At 44.3% G+C, this 19,055-nt stretch overlaps 1 protein-coding gene across 4 annotated transcripts; it reads left to right on the top strand.

Annotated features, from left to right (window-relative positions):
- Window positions 1–300: 300 nt before the first annotated feature.
- IMMT (inner membrane mitochondrial protein) lies at window positions 301–19,050 on the top strand. Of its 4 annotated transcripts, none has more exons than XM_009648871.2 (15): window positions 301–772; window positions 2,757–2,833; window positions 3,248–3,437; window positions 5,199–5,319; window positions 5,848–5,928; window positions 6,982–7,083; window positions 7,329–7,465; window positions 8,491–8,594; window positions 10,126–10,261; window positions 11,138–11,267; window positions 12,509–12,523; window positions 14,094–14,317; window positions 17,130–17,261; window positions 17,641–17,770; window positions 18,093–19,050. In XM_009648871.2, the coding sequence occupies exons 1-15, from the start codon at window positions 407–409 to the stop codon at window positions 18,698–18,700; spliced, it is 2,553 nt and encodes an 850-aa protein (XP_009647166.2). In that variant the 5' UTR covers window positions 301–406; the 3' UTR covers window positions 18,701–19,050. The 4 variants fall into 4 exon arrangements, with proteins under 4 accessions (XP_009647166.2, XP_035744524.1, XP_035744526.1 ...); XM_035888633.1 differs by lacking the exon at window positions 301–772 and adding an exon at window positions 779–979; XM_035888634.1 differs by lacking the exon at window positions 301–772 and adding an exon at window positions 779–1,214.
- The last annotated feature ends 5 nt before the right edge of the window (window positions 19,051–19,055 follow it).

The following is a 19,055-nucleotide window of genomic DNA, read 5'->3' as shown; positions in this document are numbered from 1 at the left end:
AATTTAATTTGGACAGCAAAAGTGTGTATGCAGCGAAACAGTTTTTTATGTGTTTTGCTTCTTTTTATTCATACTGGGGAAGCTTTGTGGCATACTGTGGTATATACACGTGAAAACAGTAGCTGGTCCCATGGACTTTCAGCAACTAAAACTTGGGTTCTTTTTGGGCAGCAAAAGAGCCAGAAACTGGAAGTAAGAAACAAATGTTTTGGTTACAGTGCTGGTTTCATGAGAGGTGCCGAACTGTGGACTCTAATCGAGAAGCGCTAACCTGATCTGAGATGATACTAGGTAATTTTTCACCAGCAGTGAAAACTCCCATCATGGAAGTAAGAGCCTCTGGCTGTTAGGAGGCCGTTGGGCAGATGCTGGCGCTGCCAGGCCTGGAAGGCACGGTGACACTGGGATGCTCCATCTGCCTGTGCCGCCTCTTGCCTTGCTAATAAGGGATGGCATCCTGGCTGCCCGCACCCCCTGCCTGGGGAGTGCACTCCACAGTCCTTGCCGGAGCAGCAGCATTGGTTTATTTGCTGCTCCAGCTGCAGTCAGCCCCAGGCAGCCACAATTACACCGATTTTGTATCTTGTTATCCCTCTTCCATTTTCTTGTCTCGACTACCCCTTCAGCACTCTCATCCCTCTTTTTTTTTTTTGACATGAGACTTGGTGCATCTTGTGTCATGTTCGGGAGTTCCTCTTACCCTGTTCAGTTGGCTAAAGGTTGGGCCAGAGCCTCGGCGTCTGCCTGCAGACCTGCAGATGGTGGCATTACTGTGAGTGGTGACACCTTGCTGTTGAGCTAGTGAAACTTCATCGTTTTGCTTTGATACAGCCCCAAAAGAAATGGTTGTTTGGTTTGGGGATTTTTTTTTTTTTTTTTTTTTTAATATTAGGAGCGGCAAGTTTTTTTAATGAATGGAAATAAGCCCTTTTTTACATACCTGTTAATATCTGTTATATGGGAGCTGTGTTTACTGAAGGTGGGTACGGTGTTATTTGCCATTGCGAGGTGTGAGTGGGCTCTGTAGCCAAGATGATAACAAAGGTACTGGCCTGGGTGCCAAGGTTGCAGTTGTGGGATCACCTAGAAGGCAAGTCCAGCCTAAGGCAACTCCCTGGCTTGTCCTTGCTTAAGCTCCCTTAGTGCCGTGGCGCAGGTTGGGGTAACCTCCAGAAAGCCTGGAGAGGGGCTTGGGAATGACGGCTTATTTCCAGGTGAGTTTTAGGCAAAATAATGTAAACCCAGAGTGCTGGAAGGGACTGAAATTGAAAGGATCAATAGAAAATAATTTTCTCCCCCCCCTTCTTTTATTGGGTTTTGGGTTGAGCTGTACGCATAATGCTCAAATATTTTGCTCATCCTATGCTTTGTGGTGTAATAGGGACCTATGGAGGCTCAGAGGCACGTCCAGCAGTTGATTGCAAATTATTTAAGTGGCTTTTATTAGTGATGTTCCATTTGAAACGGCTGGTGAAGCCTTGGTGTAATCTTCTTCTGGGGCAATCGAGTCTAATAATCAAAACCATTACAGAACATGTTTATTATTTTGTCTCCTGTTTTATCCGTGGTAATTCGGAAAGTCGACCACGGAGCACAGCTAGGGCTCCTGAAGGTCTCAGGGGTAAGAAGAGCACGTTTCCTGTTGCTGTACACGTGCTCCTGTTGCTAATTAAAAATTTTTGGCTCCTGTTCTGGAAAGATTAAGAATTCAGTGCTCCTGCCTCTCATCTCTATGCTGTTGGACAAGGATGGGGCCTAGACCACAAGACTTGCACTTGTTACTTGTTGCCATATGCCAAAGGAAATAGAGAAACTTATCTTCTGGGGGTATGTTGTAGTGAAGCATCTCCCAATTTTCTGTTTTTTGTAATTTTTTTAAAATAAAAACTTTATTGTTGCCCAAAATATCTCAACTGTGGGAAAAGTTCCTTTTGTGCCTTGTACACTGATTTCCTGCGAGCCCTGTATTTCTCTCTTAGCAATTTGTAGGTGGGGAAAAAAAACACCTGAGGGGGACAGCGTTTTTCCTTCTTCTGTGGGCTCGAGTAGCTGAACCAGTCTTTCTGGTTAATCTTACTTTTCAGCTAATATATAAAAAAGATGGGTGATGTGGTTTTTGTTAAGTAGAATATAATGAAATACCACTCTTCATACAGTAATTTCATTTATATTATAATCTGATGTCTGTCTGGAAAGTGGATGCGTTGTTAATTCTTTTAAAGAAGAAGTCTTTGTTTGGAATCTTCAAGGAGAACTGCTTGTATGTCTTCAGAAATAAAAATAGTTTTAAGTAATAAATACAGTTTTTTAATAGTTTTAAGTGTTTAAACAGCTGTTGTTGTCTTCTGCACTGCTCACAGCTGAGCCATTCTAGCGCACGAGGTTGTTGAAGAGAATCTGAACTAAGACAGCTGTACTGCCCAGACTGGTGGTCAGGAACATAAAGAGGCAAAATAAGTGCAGAAATAAGCTGGGGTGGTGGTGGTTTTTTTTTTTTTGTTTGGGTTTTTTTTATCCCCCTTAGTTTTCGAAATGTCTAATTACTTCCTGAAAAGCCCTTAACCTACAAGCTGCACGAGAGAAGAGTCTTTTCTTTGGTTAGGGAAAACAGAGTCCAGCGTCACTGCTGTAGTGCCTTTCCTTCGGAGGGTGTGCAAGATGTGGCGACGGAGCAAACCCATCCGAAACTGCTGCCGAGGTGAAGAGACGTTTAAATGTGCTCACTGCTTAACTCTTGCCTCCTCCACCCCTTGCAGAACAGCCGGTGTGGGAGAGCATCACTCCGTCCGTTAAGACTGTCCCGTGGATATGCTACCCCCTCGGGAGAGTCTGGGTACGTAGAAGGTTTTGGAGGGGTGGAATTGGTTCTTTCATTGCGTTGACCAAGAGGGAATCTGCTCTTTAGTGAGAGCAAATGGGTAGCGGGGGGATTTTTTTTTTGCTGAGTAATTAATTCTCACGGTTTTGTGTGTTCCTTGTTTGATTCAGTCAGATTTAAATGAAGCTAATGGAGATGATCAGTATTTAGAAGGAAGGGTGTGGGTCGCCGTCTTAACTTCGGGTTAGTCACGAACCAGTACAGTGCCAGGGATTCGCCGGTGCTGGAAGTGATTTAAAGTGGGTGCTGGGTTTGTTGGCAAGCTCCTGGGACAGAGTGGTTGTCCCCAGCTGTACGCTAAAGACTTACAATTTCTTTGATGTTTGTCATACAATACATTTTACATAACTTTCACTCCCCCCACCCCAGTGTTTCTGTAGGCAAAATCATTGGTGCAGGTGTCCTGTTTGTGGGTGGAGGAGTAGGTGGAACCGTCCTGTACGCCAGCTATGATACACAATTCCGGGAGAGCGTAGAGAAGGCTGTTCCCTACTCTGATAAACTCTTTGAGATGGCCCTTGGTCCCGCACCTTATAGCGCACCGATGCCAAAGAAACCGGTAAGTGTTTCCCATTTGCCCCCACCCTTTCTTTTTTCTTTTTTTAAAGAGAGCATCTGTTCTTAGTTTTCAAATTCTTCAAATTAATTCAAATTAATTTTGTTGTGTGCTAGGTTTAAGCGTTATGGACTGAGGTACTACGTGGTGCTGCATAACAGTGCTGCTTGCATGCTTGCCATTATTGTGATCGTGGTCTGTGGGTTGTAAAACTTACTTTTATTTACAGTAAAATAATCTGGTAGGATCCTAACTGAAGAGCTCTTCTGCATTGGAATTCAGCTGTGGCTAGAGATCTAGTGTAGTTAGTGATGTAGCAGGATTAGACAACTTCTACTGTAAGCTGAATTTATTTTAAAGAAAACCGTGAACTTTTTAAATCAATAAAACTGTGAATGGTGCAGAGCTGTGCATAAGCGTCATACTTTGAAATCCTAGTGGCATGACCCTGCAGAAGGGAAAACTTGATACAGCCTTCAGCACAACTCTGGAAATTGAATCTGGAAGTTTTTCCACTCCTGCATCTAAAAGCAAACGCTTCCCAGTTATCCAGGAAGGCTGAAAAGCTGCTCCGGCTGTGGCTGTCCTGAGCTTTCAGAAGCCATTTGGCCTTCCAAGAAACCCCAAATATTTTTAATTGGAGTTTAAGAAAGCTGTTCTTAATGAATGGGATAATTCCAGTTAACCAAAACTGTATCTCTTCTGGTTTTAGCTACGCTTGACTTGTGATCATCCAAGCTCTTAATGCCTCCCAGGCACTTGGAAATTTTGCAGACTGGGCAGACGGCAGTTTTCATCTGCCCAGTCATGGCTCTAACTCAGATGCTTTTATTTTTACCTTTTGGCTTTGCATGATGGATATTAAAGGATTAATATCATAAAACCTCATAATGCTCTGCACATCTGAATCCTTTCAAAGAGGAATTGGTGAAGTCATGAAACTCTGATTCTTTGGTGCTTGTCAACCCCATACCATGCCTGCAGCATCTTCTGTTCAGTGATACCCAGACAAAATCATCATGTGTGTTCTTTTTTTTTTTTAAAACATATCTTTAATAATGCAGTCACATATCTTTAAAACAATTATATACTTTTTTCCACTACAACTTGAAAAGGAATGGCCTAGAAACTGAGCAGGATGGGAGGGGTGACTCCCGTAAGTGCTGGTGGACAAAAAATTACAGTTGAGGGGGCCAGCTGTTGGGGCAGTTACCTGAACAGCTGAAGCTGGGTAGAGAAGACTGATGGCCCGACTTGTTTTGACAATAAATGCTCAAGAGTTTTGAAATGAACAGGAGAATTCTCAGCTGAATTAATTTAAGATGTACCTGTACGGACTAAATAATGTCCAAGGGGAAATAATTGAAATCTGCTTGCTGGAGTTGTTTCAGACCTTCACGTGTGTGTGATTTTTATAGCGCACAGATGCATTTTCTGTAGTGTTCAGTACACTCAGAAGTGTTTGGAGTATTTGGGGCATGAAATTACTTGCTTTTTATGCATACCGTTAATAAATGTTTATAATGAAAACTACCACTACTATACCTTCAGCTTTGGAGAGGTGAAAATTGGAAAGATTCCTTCTAAATTAAAAATCAAGGCAAGAAATTGTATGGCCTTGCTATTGTTGTCATGTGTACCTTGAAGCTTAGATTTATGGTACAGTTGTTTGGACACCGAAGTGTTCTTTTCCATTATAATGGGATCAGTGAGACACAGGCTGTTTGGAAAACTGATGACATTTCTTATTTTTGATTTTTCAAGATACAGCAAGGTCCCCTGAAGATCTCATCTGTAGCAGAAGTAATGAAGGAGTCTAAACAGCCCGCTACTAAGTCCCAGATGAGCAAAACAGAAGCTGTTGCTCCTTCAGAGGAAAAAGAAGGTAAATTTAGAGAGTGTCGTGTAGAGAGAAGCAAAAGACCTAATGATCTGTATCATATGTGCTAGGGTAGGTTAAAATAGTCCTTCGGCATGGTTGAAGATGGGTATGCTGTAATTTCTTAGAACTAATGTTGCTGTCTTTTCAGTCATGAGAAAATTTGCCTAAAATGGCTTTAGCTTATTATTTGATATTTTTTAGGAAATGTATTTACTTTATAGAATATTTGGAATCTAAGCCAAACAATGACAATTCTCAAAATGTAGATGTGAGGCTCAGCAGGAGGAGCACTTTGGGTGCTGGACTCTGAGACCATTTACCTCCTCCTCTTCTCTCACGGCCGTGTGTGCGTGTATGTGTAGGTAATACCTGGTTACTGTTTGTTCAGGAAATTATCTTTCTCCAAAAATAATAATACCAGTGTCCAAATAATATGTTTCTACAGGGGGAAAGAATTAAGTCTCGTATCCCTGTTCTTACGTTCCAGCACATATATACTAACTGGTTTTGTTCTGTAAACGTATTTTACAGCAGGCAAGGCTGCAGCTCAGATCATCTCTGCAACGGGTGTAGCCATGTCGGTGCCAGCTCCGGGGATACAGACTGAAGAAGGTGAAAAAGATCATCTGAACACGATGAAGAAAAACAAAATCCTGTAGCTTCGAGTGCATAAATTCTTACTTCTGCGTTGGTATTTGTCAGTTTTTAAAGGCGTGATTCTTTGTGCCTTTTGCGGAAGAAAACTTCCATCGTCTGCTCATAGTGTTTTCACATACTAAGAAATTGAGGTTGATACCTGGGACAGGTATAGGCCTGAACGCAAGAGGAAAGCCTGCCTTTGCGCTGCACTGGAACTGGCACGGTCCCGTTTGCCTCTGCTCTTTGTGGCTTTCTGATTGCTGTTCAGAAAAGCCTGTCTGCCCAGGGCCAAGTGAAGGAACTGCATTCACTGTTTAACTCGACAGGAAACACGAGCTTCTATACGATCATCTCTTTCAGATGAGATTATATTAATTGCTTTATGTGTGAACACACTTCATAAAAAGCATGCCAGCAATAAGTAAATATGTTCTCCAGACTCAGCATCAGCATGATTAAAAGGAAACGTGATGGGTTTTGTTGCAGCGTGAGGCTGAGAGGTCTGGGCTCTCTCCTCAGTTCAGATGCAGACTTGCTGTTGGTCTCGGGAGAATTACTTAGGTCAATGCTTGCTCTTAAAGGCATTTTAAGTAGCCCTAGGCTAGGGAATAGAGTATAATCATGATCCACCATAGCTCCCTCCCTAATTTTTCTTTGCTTTGGCTGGACTCTCCAAGCATCCCAAAGGACAACTGGGGGCCGGGGGGAAGAACACATGTTCACTTAAAATTTAAACTTGTCTCTATAAGTGTTTTTATTTTTGTAACTAGACAACATAGTCTACAGATCCATGTGAGGTATCCATGCTACTATTTCTGACTTTAAGAATATTTGAGACTGGCCTTTGTAATTAAGGGTATCAGAAAGCTTGAGGTAGTTTCACCACGGCTTTGTGCAGAAGTCAGATTTATAAAGTGATGCTGACTATAAAAATCAGTTTGGAAAAGAAAGTTACTTCCCTACAAGTCATCCATGTACCAATTTGGACTCTGCTGAAACAGTTTAACTCTTTTTACTTCTCAATAGGTAAAGAACATGAAGGTTCCCAGGCTGTAAAAGAACGGTCACCAGAAGAAGTTGCAGCCCGGCTTGCCCAGCAAGAGAAAGAGGAGCAAGAGAAGATATCGGGTAAGTCCATGCTGGTAGTTTTCCTACACGTGTTATACGTGACAGAAGATTTGCTGGACTGTATTGGCTTTAGAGTTCTAAGTTGCTTAAGCACCCTTCTGCTGCTGTAGGCTGCAGTTCCCGAGCTGACCAGCTCTTGCGGGTCATAGAAAATAATGTAAGGAGACACAGGACGTAATGTGTCAGTTCAGTAGTTCTACGGCTCTTTGCCTTGTCGTTTAATTCAGTTAATTATTTTTTTCCAGCCCTTGCAGCAACTCTGGAAGGAGCCCTAAGCGCAACAGCTCGTGTAACCCTTCAGGCGATTACTGCCCAGGAGTCTGCCGTGCAAGCGGTGAATGCCCATTCGCAAATACTGAAGGAGGCCATGGACAATTCTGAGGTAAACTGGACAAATGGGGACACTTCTTTTTTTTTTTTTCTTTTTTTTGAATCGTGTTCAGCAAAACTTTTCATTTCACAATTAAAGATTGGAAGGAAGGAAGCTTTTCTTGCAGCATCTTCTTGTTTATTGCAGTTTCAACTTAATCTTACTGCTTGTGAAATGTGGTGTGAATGAATAATAAAGTGGTTTTGCTTTTGACTTCTTTTCTCCCCAACTCTTTTATTCCCCTTTAGCAAGTAAAAAAGTTCAATACACCAGTAATCTTCACGTTGTATTTTAACTCATTGTATTTTAATTCCCAAGCCCCTTCATTACCTAAATATAGTTAGGGTATCATACTGTCCACCCTGATAATGTGGTTGAAACATTCCCTTTGCCAAAATCTTGCTGGATTGTTCATTTCTTGTTTGGAAACGAGTAGGGGATGTACGAGTGATACCAGCTTGTGGCTGTGCTAATGCTGGGGTTTGTGTGAACCGCTGCTTGCTGTTCTGTTTCAGAGCAGAGGATATCATTTAGTGGTTAATCAAGGAACAGGGGCATACAGGCAACTAAGCAAGCACTGGAGATTTAATCTAGTAGTTACAAAACCAATTATCTTAAGAGTTTGCTTTTAAGCTTAAGTATTAAGCTTACTTTAAAATTAAACAACTTTCAAGTATTACGGTACTTTAAGTATTAAGCTTAAAAGCAACTCTCAAGTATTACCGTACTTTAATACATGTAGCGATTGCCTCCCGAAGCGTGTGGCACCATACGGTGATCCTCGCACAACCTCTTCTGCGTGGACAAATGCCTGCTGCTCAGATGGAACAAAACATTAAGAATCAAACAAAACAAAGCACTGGAAGGGAAAAATCGTTCGTAAAGCTGTGCTGCTTGTTGGTAAAACACAAAAATGTTGCTCACTTTGAGTGAGATGAGTGTGGCAACGTCCGAGTCTTTACAGGCTTTCATTTCTTTTTGATAACAGTTTTATTTCATGATTGTGATGACCCTAATTAAGCATCTCTGCTTCTTAGGTTGCTGGGGAGAAAAAATCGTCTCAGTGGCGCACTCTGGAGGAAGCGCTGAAGGACCGGAGGAGAGCAGTGGATGAAGCCGCTGACGCCCTCCTGAAAGCCAAGTAAGTTGCTGGGGTTTAAGGTTTATCGTGTGGTAAGTTCATATCGCCCGCGTGAGGGCTGGCAGACGCTAGATGAGTTTCTGGAAAGCACGCAGTCGCCTGGGTTCGTGTTAAACTGATGCGTTTGTGCCAAATCAGAAGAGCGGCGTAGACTAACAAATATTTTAATTTGCAGTGTGTACATCTTGGGTGCTTGTGCACGTGGTCCTCAGTGTACCAAAGAGTCTGAAACAGCCCTATTCTTCTTTTTAAGAACTTGGTTATCTCCTTAGTACTTATATATAGTGTTGGTAAGTTTGAGTAAAATTTAAAAAAAATCCATAATCCTTCATGTAGTATTTTTGGATAATTTTGTCAACATTAAACCTATTGTGAGGACTCCATGACTGCACTCTCTGTGTATCGAGTCAGTAACATCACTGGTTTCTTTTAGTTGTAATGAAAAATTAAACCTTACAGCATCGTTTGGCAGTCCCATCTCTCAATGGAGGTGCTTCTAAGGTTACATTTTTTTCTAAGCGTGTGCCTAAGAAAAACTTGAATTCCGAATGGCTCCGAACGCAAGGTTCTGTATGAAACGCGTTGATGTGCGTTGAGTCTGGTGTGTGGACTCATTGCGTAGGGATTATAGCAGCAAAAATAAGAGGATGGGCAAGTATCTCCAGGTTGTCTTTGTAATGAGGATAGGCATAAATCTGGAAGCCTTTTTGGTGCTTCTAAGGCCGAGAGGGCAGCATCACCCTCAAAGCTGCGCGGTTCCTATTGAAGTTAAAAACTTCTCTTATCTTTGAAGTCGCTGTGCTGACTAAAAATAGTTTGGAGGTGTAACTGAGGTTTCAAAGAGTAAAACAAAGATAACACAAACCCCAGATGCACCAGCTTTCATCCTCTCTTGCTCTACTGGCTGCCTTCGCTTTTATTTGTTTGCTTGTTTATTTATTTTAAAGCCTGTTCCTTATTCCATTTTCCATTAGAAACCTCTACTGGTTTGAATGGATTTGGAAAAGGAACGCTTTTTCACTTTATCCAATTATTCCAATTAGAGGAAAGTGGTTTTCTTAATTAAAAAAAAAAAAATCTATCTTTACAGAGCTCTGTAAATTTTCTCCCATCCTCATTTATCTCCACCAGTCACCACGGCCAAAACACTTCTGCAAGAGTAAGCCATCTGTATTAAAAATGTTCCCTTGATACTCTGCTGTGTGGTGGAAATGTCTGCCTTCTAATACTAACTTAGTTTTACTATTACTAACTCCTTTTAGTGAATTGTCTTTCATCTGCCCCCTCCAGCTAAGTCTTGAGTACTAATCGCCCTATAAATAATTCTCATTTTACATGGCAATAGACACACTGACGTCTTTAGGTTTCAGGCTGTGGAAAAAAAAATAATGTTTAATCACAGCGTCTTAGCCATAGAGCTGGTAGATGGGAAGCACCAGTAGAGTTATCCAGTAGCTCTTCCTATAACTACAGACAGCATATAGTAAGCTTTTCTGTACGCGTTATAATTAGCAGCTGCTTCTCTTTTCAGAGAAGAGTTAGAGAAGATGAAAGGTGTAATCGAGAATGCCAAGAAGTCTCAGATCGCAGGAGCCAAATCTCACATTATGGCTGCAGAAGAAAATCTTCATCATATGATAGTTGACTTGGACAACGTCGTGAAAAAGGTGATGCTTCCGCAGACGGGTTTTAGTGGCCATGAGAGCAAGGACTGCTGGGCAGCTTGTGCAGGCCTCCTGCTTTCAATCCTCTCTAGTAGGTTAAATATTTTTAAAGTGTAAATTCTGGTCTGGTCTTAGCTATGCTCAGTCTTTGAGCTGATCATACACCAGTGAACAGTCATGAGAAGATCTTTGCAAGAAGAACTTGAACTCTGTCCCTAAAGAGTCTCCAGCCAGCTTGATTCAAATCTGCCCTTTCTGTAGGCGACCCGTAATTCTTTCCGTTTCGTGCCAGGAGGAATTTACCCTGAGATTAGGGAGGAGTAGGAGCCAGCTGGGCTAATTACTTGGTGGGTAAATCACTTTACAGCTCAGAAGACTGGGGAAGAAATGTAAAGGTGACATTTATCTCCTTTGCAGCATGGTTGATAATTCACCAGGTGTGTTTTGAGTGGAGAATTTAGCCTAATAGTGGGAATATCAGAACTTACTGGGGTGGGCGGGTGGCAGCTGTCACAGGCCAGGCTTTCTAGGCTTATATGGTAGCTGAAAGCAGAGAAAAAGAGCTGGAAGTCTTTAAAGATACAAACTGAATCAAGATATTCTCTTGGTCCTGCCTAGGCTATGGACTGGCTATCTAGTTACAGTGTGTGGGTGAGGAGAAATGGATTTGTGGTAGCTCCAGCAAATAATTATTGTATACAAGAGGCTTGATACCACAGGGTGGGGTTTTTTTTCCTCTCCCCCAAGTGAGTTTGCTTTGGTTGGGCTGGAGGGTAACAAGATCTGCCATTAACTAAGGACCTGGCTTCAAATGATGTGTGCCTCTGTTTTCCATATTTGCCTTGAAAATTAAACCAATGTCATTTTTGTTTGTTACAGGTTCAGGCAGCACAATCTGAGGCCAAGATAGTAGCTCAGTACCATGAGCTTGTGGCTACAGCAAGGGAAGAGTTTCAGCGAGAGCTTGACAGCATCACCCCCGATGTAAAGCCTGGCTGGAAGGGGCTAAGTAAGTCTCTGAGGGCAGGGTTGCTTTGCACCAGTCACTTCAGCTTGTAGTGTTTCTATAACTATGGCCACTGAACTGAATGCCCAGCGTCCTGTTTTCCATGTCGTTTGGTTGGTTTGAAGTGAAAATCAGGTTCCAGTTAACAAGTAATGTAAAGGAGGTGTTGTGAAGAGGCTTAATGCTGGAAACCATCTGTGCTGTATTGGAAATTTCAAAAAAAATGTAGGTCTTGTATGATAAATATCACATGGTTGTTTAAACATCTTTTCCCCCCCCCGGTATCCCAGGAAGAGAGCTGGGTCACTCCAGGTTTGGGTCAAATCTGTGTTGCTCCCTGGACAAGCATTTTGACTCTCAGCGATTATAGGTGTCCTGGTTTCGGCGGGGATAGAGTTAATTTTTTTCATATTTCATATTTTCTTCATGTGGTTAAACCACAACAATAGGTATTAGAACACACGTTATTGCAGAGTGATAAAGAGCTCCCTGAATTTCTCTACATCATCACTGAAATGATAGATACAGTGAGAGAGAGAATTCGTTGTTTGTACCCTACTGACCCCAGTGCACATTATTTCTAGATTAAATTGACACAGTACCTCACCTTGAACAGCCGGGAACGCCGCACAGAAGCGGAGAACAGGCACCTTCGGTGTTGGTTGTGCTTTTACTACTGCAATTCTTTGCCTGAGGTCTGAAATCTCCTGAGCTGCCTTTCCTTGTGCAGGATAAAGGGAGAACATCCTGGGTTTTGTGATCGCTGCCCTTCTGAGGGAGGAAAGGGAATCTGCTGGTAGCTTCCAGGCACTTGATTTCATACTGGTGTGACCTCCTGAAGTACATACGGGACTGGTCAGGGTCTGCGGCTCTCACTGCCACTGGAGAATTTGTTTCTTAACCAACTGCTGCTGATTTATAAGAACCTAGAAATGTCAGGCTAAAATTTTCAGTGTCCTGTTGCACTTTTCTACTTCAAACTTGTATTCCTTCCTTTGGCTAAACTTCAGCATCAATCTGTGGGTTTCCAAAGGTGATTTTAGTGGTTGGGATGTTTTGGGCTACATCTTCCCTCTGATATGGAGAGACTTTTATACTCGACGTGCTGTTCTTCCTAAAGACTTGGACTCACGTTTAAGTCACTGTGGATATGAAGCTCATAGTTTTCTGTTTTACTTTTGCATGACTGACTTGCTGTAGTGAACGTGCATTAACTTTTCCAACCTCTCCTCTTTGTGTTGCAGAGATAACTGACTTAGGTGAGTGCCTGTAACTCGTTCTGGTCTTGTGCATGTCCCCTCTTCTCTTTGCTCTTTTTTATGTTTGTGTGGTGCATCACTTTAAATTACAGAGGGTTATCAACAAAGGGGTGGAATGTTGCATTCCTAAAACATTTCAGGCTGAGGTGTGCTTTGGGATCCTTTCCACTAGTGTTGCTTGTCTAGCTTAAACCATGAACTCCTGTCTAGCAGCACTTCCCAGGGGAGTGGGATTGCTGGCTTGTGAAAGCCAGGTTTAAATTCTCTTTGTGATTTAAGCTGGTCGATACCTGCTGCTGAAATTCCAATGAGAAACAGTTCCGGGTCAGCTATGTGGTGGTGGGTGGCCTCAAGCAGGCCCACCTCTCAGGAGTCCTGGCTTGGGAGGCACTGGATACACCAGCTCCTGCTGGTGCCGCTGAAGCCTCTGGGTGCTTCATGTGCTCAAAAAGCCACACAGGGTCACTCCAAGCTGGGTCACCAAAACCAGATTTGTTTAATCTGAAGTTGGCTCAACTCTCTGAATTTAATCTTCATTATTTGATTTTAGATGTGTTAATTAACTCTTTGATTCTGAGGTTGATCATTATTTCTTGTTTCACTTTTGAGCAAAGAAACCTATTAAAACTGGAGTGCAGGAAAGCCCCATTCTGTTTGTAACAGCGTTAAGTTCAACAGCTGAGCTTAGTGGTGCTGGGCAGCTTCCCGTGGGACACCAGCACCGTTGCACCGAGCCCTCCCATGCCAGTCCTTTCTCCAGTACTCACTTGCCCCCAGGACGGCTGACAGACTGCTGGATTTTGCTTTCCCATGTAGTCCCTGCTTTTCCGTACGGGCAGTTTAGCTGCCAGCCAGTGCAAAATGAGCTGCAGCGTTTTACAGAGCCTACACCCTTCTCAGGTCACCAAATACTGCTGGTGTAGCTTGTGTCCTCCTCCTCATCCTCTCCCAGCAGAAAAATAGTGAACTCCTTAGCAGACACAGACATAGTTGTGACCCCTGCTGCTCTTGGAGTAGCCAAACCTGTAAGGTACAAATTGGGGTAAGAAAGCCAATTGGGAACACTTGGCCTGGAGGGACTGTTGGAAGAGACAACGTTAATTCTGGCTGTCTCTCACAAGGGCTTCAGTGTTCTCAGGATCAAATTTCTGTAAGTTTGTACCCAGCTGGAGGCATCGGTTGCCACCGGGGTTTTACATATCCTGCTGCAGTGTGTGCTGTCGCAGGGAGAAATAACGTGGTGGTGGAAAGAAAGAACGGGGCAGAGTTGCTGACAGTCTCTTCTAATTGAGTGTGATGTGGATATGGGAGTGTAAATAATAGCTGTGAATCACTTTGAAGAAACTAAGATAATTTCTCTCCTAGATGGAAAGCACTTGCTTGTAGGTGTGGCTCGGTGGTGTTGGGTGGGCATTAGCCCAGGTCAAGGGCTTGAAACGCTTGGAAACCTTTCCTAAAACATGCTCGCCAGTCAACTACGTGGAGCCTTGGAGTGCTGGAGTGGGAGGTGGGCACGCACCGCGGGGGCAGTTTCCCCGCAGACCTTCCTAACGCCCTGCCTTTTCTTTAGCTGGCCAGTTATCGATGGATGACTTAAATTCTCTCATTGCACACGCGCATCGTCGCATCGACCAGTTAAACAAGGAGCTGGCGGAGCAGCGAGTGAGGGAACAGCAGCACATCGAGTCGGCCCTGGAGAAGCAGAAACTGGAAGATAAAAAAGCTTTTGAGGCAGCCGTGGCCAAAGCGCTGGAGCATCACAAAAGTGAGATTGAAATGGAACAGGAGAAGAAGGTAAAGTGGCGTTAGGCCCCCGTTTGGATCTCTGGCTCAAAAAGGATGTAGGAGAGCTAGAGGAGGTGTAGAGAAGAGCAGCTGTGATGTTCTGAGTGATGGGAAATGTCAGATAGGGCGACCTCCAGGATAAGCGTGGAAAGGAGATGTTGAACAAGGAAACTTCCGCAAAATTAGAGCGGTAAAATCCTACAGCGGAAGAGGGAATGACTCACATTCCTGTCTGCTGTTGGGGATGGGATTACTGGGTCAAAATAAAGGTTTGATCTGACCCAGTATGGCTGTGGAGCCCCTCCATCCTGCCTCCAGGAGGTATCTCCGTGTCCTTCTGCTCTTTGCCAGTGATTCGGGATTTGATTTCTTTCAAAAAGACTTTGAAACGCTTCAGCATTTTAATGCACCTTTGGCCATGAAGCAAGAGCAACTTACAAACGTAAGAATTTGGGCACTGGAGGTTTTATCGTTTGAGAGGCCATACTGCAGGCAGACACCTCTGCCAAGTACTCCCGCTGCTCTCACACGTGTGCCTCTGAAAATGAGATCAAACACTGGCCATTAGCTGAAAAATTTGCATTGACTGGAGGGATATTAAGGATTTCACCTGTAGTCTGTTAGTTCAATGCACTGCAGTGACAGGTATTAACTTAGAGCTCTCTTACAAGTTGCTCGAACTGTCGTCTTTGCATTTGGGAAGGTTGGAAATGACACAATCCTTCTTAAAAAAAAATAAACAAAACCAAAAAACTGTTCAGCCCCTCCTCAATAAACCTGCACCATGCGCCCTTGTGCTAACCTGTGCTCTCTGAAGCGCCTGGTTTAGGCAAGGTCAGGTAAAAGGGGTATGACAGTTTTATTAAACAGCGTCCAACTGGGACAGTTTTACTGGAGGGAAAAAGGGCTTCAGTGTTCTCAGGATCAAATTTCTGTAAGTTTGTACCCAGCTGGAGGCATCGGTTGCCACCGGGGTTTTACATATCCTGCTGCAGTGTGTGCTGTCGCAGGGAGAAATAACGTGGTGGTGGAAAGAAAGAACGGGGCAGAGTTGCTGACAGTCTCTTCTAATTGAGTGTGATGTGGATATGGGAGTGTAAATAATAGCTGTGAATCACTTTGAAGAAACTAAGATAATTTCTCTCCTAGATGGAAAGCACTTGCTTGTAGGTGTGGCTCGGTGGTGTTGGGTGGGCATTAGCCCAGGTCAAGGGCTTGAAACGCTTGGAAACCTTTCCTAAAACATGCTCGCCAGTCAACTACGTGGAGCCTTGGAGTGCTGGAGTGGGAGGTGGGCACGCACCGCGGGGGCAGTTTCCCCGCAGACCTTCCTAACGCCCTGCCTTTTCTTTAGCTGGCCAGTTATCGATGGATGACTTAAATTCTCTCATTGCACACGCGCATCGTCGCATCGACCAGTTAAACAAGGAGCTGGCGGAGCAGCGAGTGAGGGAACAGCAGCACATCGAGTCGGCCCTGGAGAAGCAGAAACTGGAAGATAAAAAAGCTTTTGAGGCAGCCGTGGCCAAAGCGCTGGAGCATCACAAAAGTGAGATTGAAATGGAACAGGAGAAGAAGGTAAAGTGGCGTTAGGCCCCCGTTTGGATCTCTGGCTCAAAAAGGATGTAGGAGAGCTAGAGGAGGTGTAGAGAAGAGCAGCTGTGATGTTCTGAGTGATGGGAAATGTCAGATAGGGCGACCTCCAGGATAAGCGTGGAAAGGAGATGTTGAACAAGGAAACTTCTGCAAAATTAGAGCGGTAAAATCCTACAGCAGAAGAGGGAATGACTCATATTCCTGTCTGCTGTTGGGGATGGGATTACTGGGTCAAAATAAAGGTTTGATCTGCACCAGTATGGCTGTGCCCCTCCATCCTGCCTCCAGGAGGTATCTCCGTGTCCTTCTGCTCTTTGCCAGTGATTCGGGATTTGATTTCTTTCAAAAAGACTTTGAAACGCTTCAGCATTTTAATGCACCTTTGGCCATGAAGCAAGAGCAACTTACAAACGTAAGAATTTGGGCACTGGAGGTTTTATCGTTTGAGAGGCCATACTGCAGGCAGACGCCTCTGCCAAGTACTCCCGCTGCTCTCACACGTGTGCCTCTGAAAATGAGATCAAACACTGGCCATTAGCTGAAAAATTTGCATTGACTGGAGGGATATTAAGGATTTCACCTGTAGTCTGTTAGTTCAATGCACTGCAGTGACAGGTATTAACTTAGAGCTCTCTTACAAGTTGCTCGAACTGTCGTCTTTGCATTTGGGAAGGTTGGAAATGACACAGTCCTTCTTAAAAAAAAATAAACAAAACCAAAAAACTGTTCAGCCCCTCCTCAATAAACCTGCACCATGCGCCCTTGTGCTAACCTGTGCTCTCTGAAGCGCCTGGTTTAGGCAAGGTCAGGTAAAAGGGGTATGACAGTTTTATTAAACAGCGTCCAACTGGGACAGTTTTACAGCATGGAGGGAAAAGGTAAAATGTGTTTTATTTGGAAGCTGGTTTATCAGTACTGGAGTGTTTAATTTGACATACTACTGTATTTTTTTAACGTAAAATTTTGATAACTGTGCTAAGCACCTGGTGAGTATAACCACCAGTTACAGGCACTGCGGACCGTGAAGCTGTTCTTTAATGGCTTTTGGAAAAGGCTCAGCTACGAAAATGGAGCTCGGCAGCTTTTTAAGATGAAACAAGGGCTCTGTCGGTGCCACTTTTATAAAATGTACCCTAGGTAATGACTGATGGATGATGGAATCACGGGGCTTGTGACAAGCCCTTGAAAAACAGCGGTGTAGTAACAACCACTTGTCTGTGTACAGGTTGAAGAAGTCCGAGAGGTGATGGAGAGCGAAATGAGGACCCAGCTCCGGCGGCAGGCTGCTGCCCACACAGACCACCTGAGAGATGTGCTTAAGATCCAGGAGCAGGAACTGAAGGTGGAATTTGAGCAGGTGAGGGAGGAGAGTCCCTGAGGGGATGAGGGGGATAGCTGAAGCTTTGCAAAGGGAGTCCTGAACCATCTCCCAGGAGACTGAAACGCAGGCTGGGGAGGGAGCCTGCTCATCCTGAAGGGATGATATCCAGTGCCTGAACGCACAGGTTTTATTCAGACTTGTCTTAAAAGCTTTTGCTGTAGGTGAGAGATTTCTGACAGTTACAAGTGCAGTAACCATGAAATTCACCCTCGTAAGACTCCTTACCCCGTATACTGTATTTACTATATACATTGTCCCTAGCAAGAAGAGATTTATAGAAGCGTATCTTAAAAATAAGGTAAATAGACTCGAAAGAGCTGTTTAATCATGATACATGTATCCCGCTCCGTTTCAGAACTTATCAGAGAAACTCCGCGAACAAGAAATGCAATTCAGACGCCTTACTCAGGAACAGCTTGACAACTTCACGCTGGATATAAACACTGCCTACGCCAGGCTGAAAGGGATTGAACAAGCAGTTGAGAGTGAGCACTGACATCTCATTTCTTTAAGGACTGAAGTCTTGATCCCCAAAGGCCTGTTACCCAAACCCGGGTGCCTAAACCCAGGCTTCGGGATGTAGCTCATGGGCCTGGGTTTGCCACGCTGCTGAGCACCCAGTGCATCCCAGCTGCATGAGCCCAGAGCTGGCATCTTGTTCAGACCCTAAATTGCGGCACAGACTCGCTCTGAGGTCAAATGCTGGGGGGGCAGCTGCTTTGGAAAGCAGGGTGGGCTGCTTATGTTCAAAACTTTTCCCCTACCTGTGCCCCCAACTGAGAGTCCCTTTCTCGGCTTATTTTGCAGGTCACGCAGTAGCAGAAGAGGAAGCAAGAAAGGCCCATCAGCTCTGGCTTTCTGTTGAAGCACTCAAATACTGCATGAAAACAGCCTCTGGGGATAGTCCCACGGAACCCCTGGAGAGCGCGGTGAAGGCCATCAAAGCCAGTTGCTCTGACAATGCGTTTACAGAAGCCTTAACGGCGGCTCTCCCCCCGGAGTCCCTGACACGGGGAGTGTACAGCGAAGAGGCCCTCAGAGCACGTTTCCACACAGTCCAAAAACTGGCCAAAAGAGTGGCTATGATCGATGAAACCAGAAACAGCTTGTATCAATACTTCCTGTCTTACCTGCAGTCGCTGCTTGTGTTTCACCCTCAGCAGCTGAAGCCACCCGCTGAGCTCAGCGCCGACGACCTCGACACGTTCAAATTACTGTCTTACGCTTCCTATTGCATTGAACACGGAGATCTGGAGCTGGCAGCTAAATTTGTCAACCAGCTAAGAGGAGAGTCGAGGAGAGTGGCACACGACTGGCTGACCGAAGCACGAATGACCCTGGAAACAAAACAAATTGTGGATATCTTGACAGCCTATGCCAGTGCTGTGGGGTTAGGAACAACTCAAGTGCAGTGAGCTAGGAGCGTAGTTTCGGGGGCAGTTCAGCAATCGTTTGTGCCGGAAAGAAACCCCATGATCTCCCAAGGGTTGCAAACCAAGCTGCGGGCAGGGGCTGGAAGCGTTAAATCAAAGCACGGGTACCGTCTCGTTTCCTTGCACTGTATTTAACTTCGCCACCCGTTGTATTCGTATTGGTTTTGAGTTATCATGATGACCAACTTCAGGAAGCTTCTCTACAATTTGTGTAAGAATTTTGTTTCCCTGTCTTACCAAGCAGGCTTGTGATCCCACCAAAATGATGTTTGTAACCTACCATTACTGATTTGCTACACTGTCAGCTGAATAAAACAGGCCTTCAACCACTTTCTCC

This window comes from Egretta garzetta, unplaced genomic scaffold (assembly GCF_000687185.1).
Source record: "Egretta garzetta isolate BGI_Z169 unplaced genomic scaffold, ASM68718v1 scaffold241, whole genome shotgun sequence".
Taxonomy (NCBI): Eukaryota; Metazoa; Chordata; class Aves; order Pelecaniformes; family Ardeidae; genus Egretta; species Egretta garzetta.
This window is presented reverse-complemented; position numbering and strand designations above follow the sequence as displayed.

Coding starts and splice junctions, on each gene's coding strand:
- IMMT (XM_009648871.2), top strand. CDS start 407: ATGCTCCATCTGCCTGTGCCGCCTCTTGCCTTGCTAATAAGGGATGGC. Junction 8,595..10,125: donor GACGCCCTCCTGAAAGCCAA/GTAAGTTGCTGG, acceptor TTCTCTTTTCAG/AGAAGAGTTAGAGAAGATGA. Junction 10,262..11,137: donor TGGACAACGTCGTGAAAAAG/GTGATGCTTCCG, acceptor TGTTTGTTACAG/GTTCAGGCAGCACAATCTGA.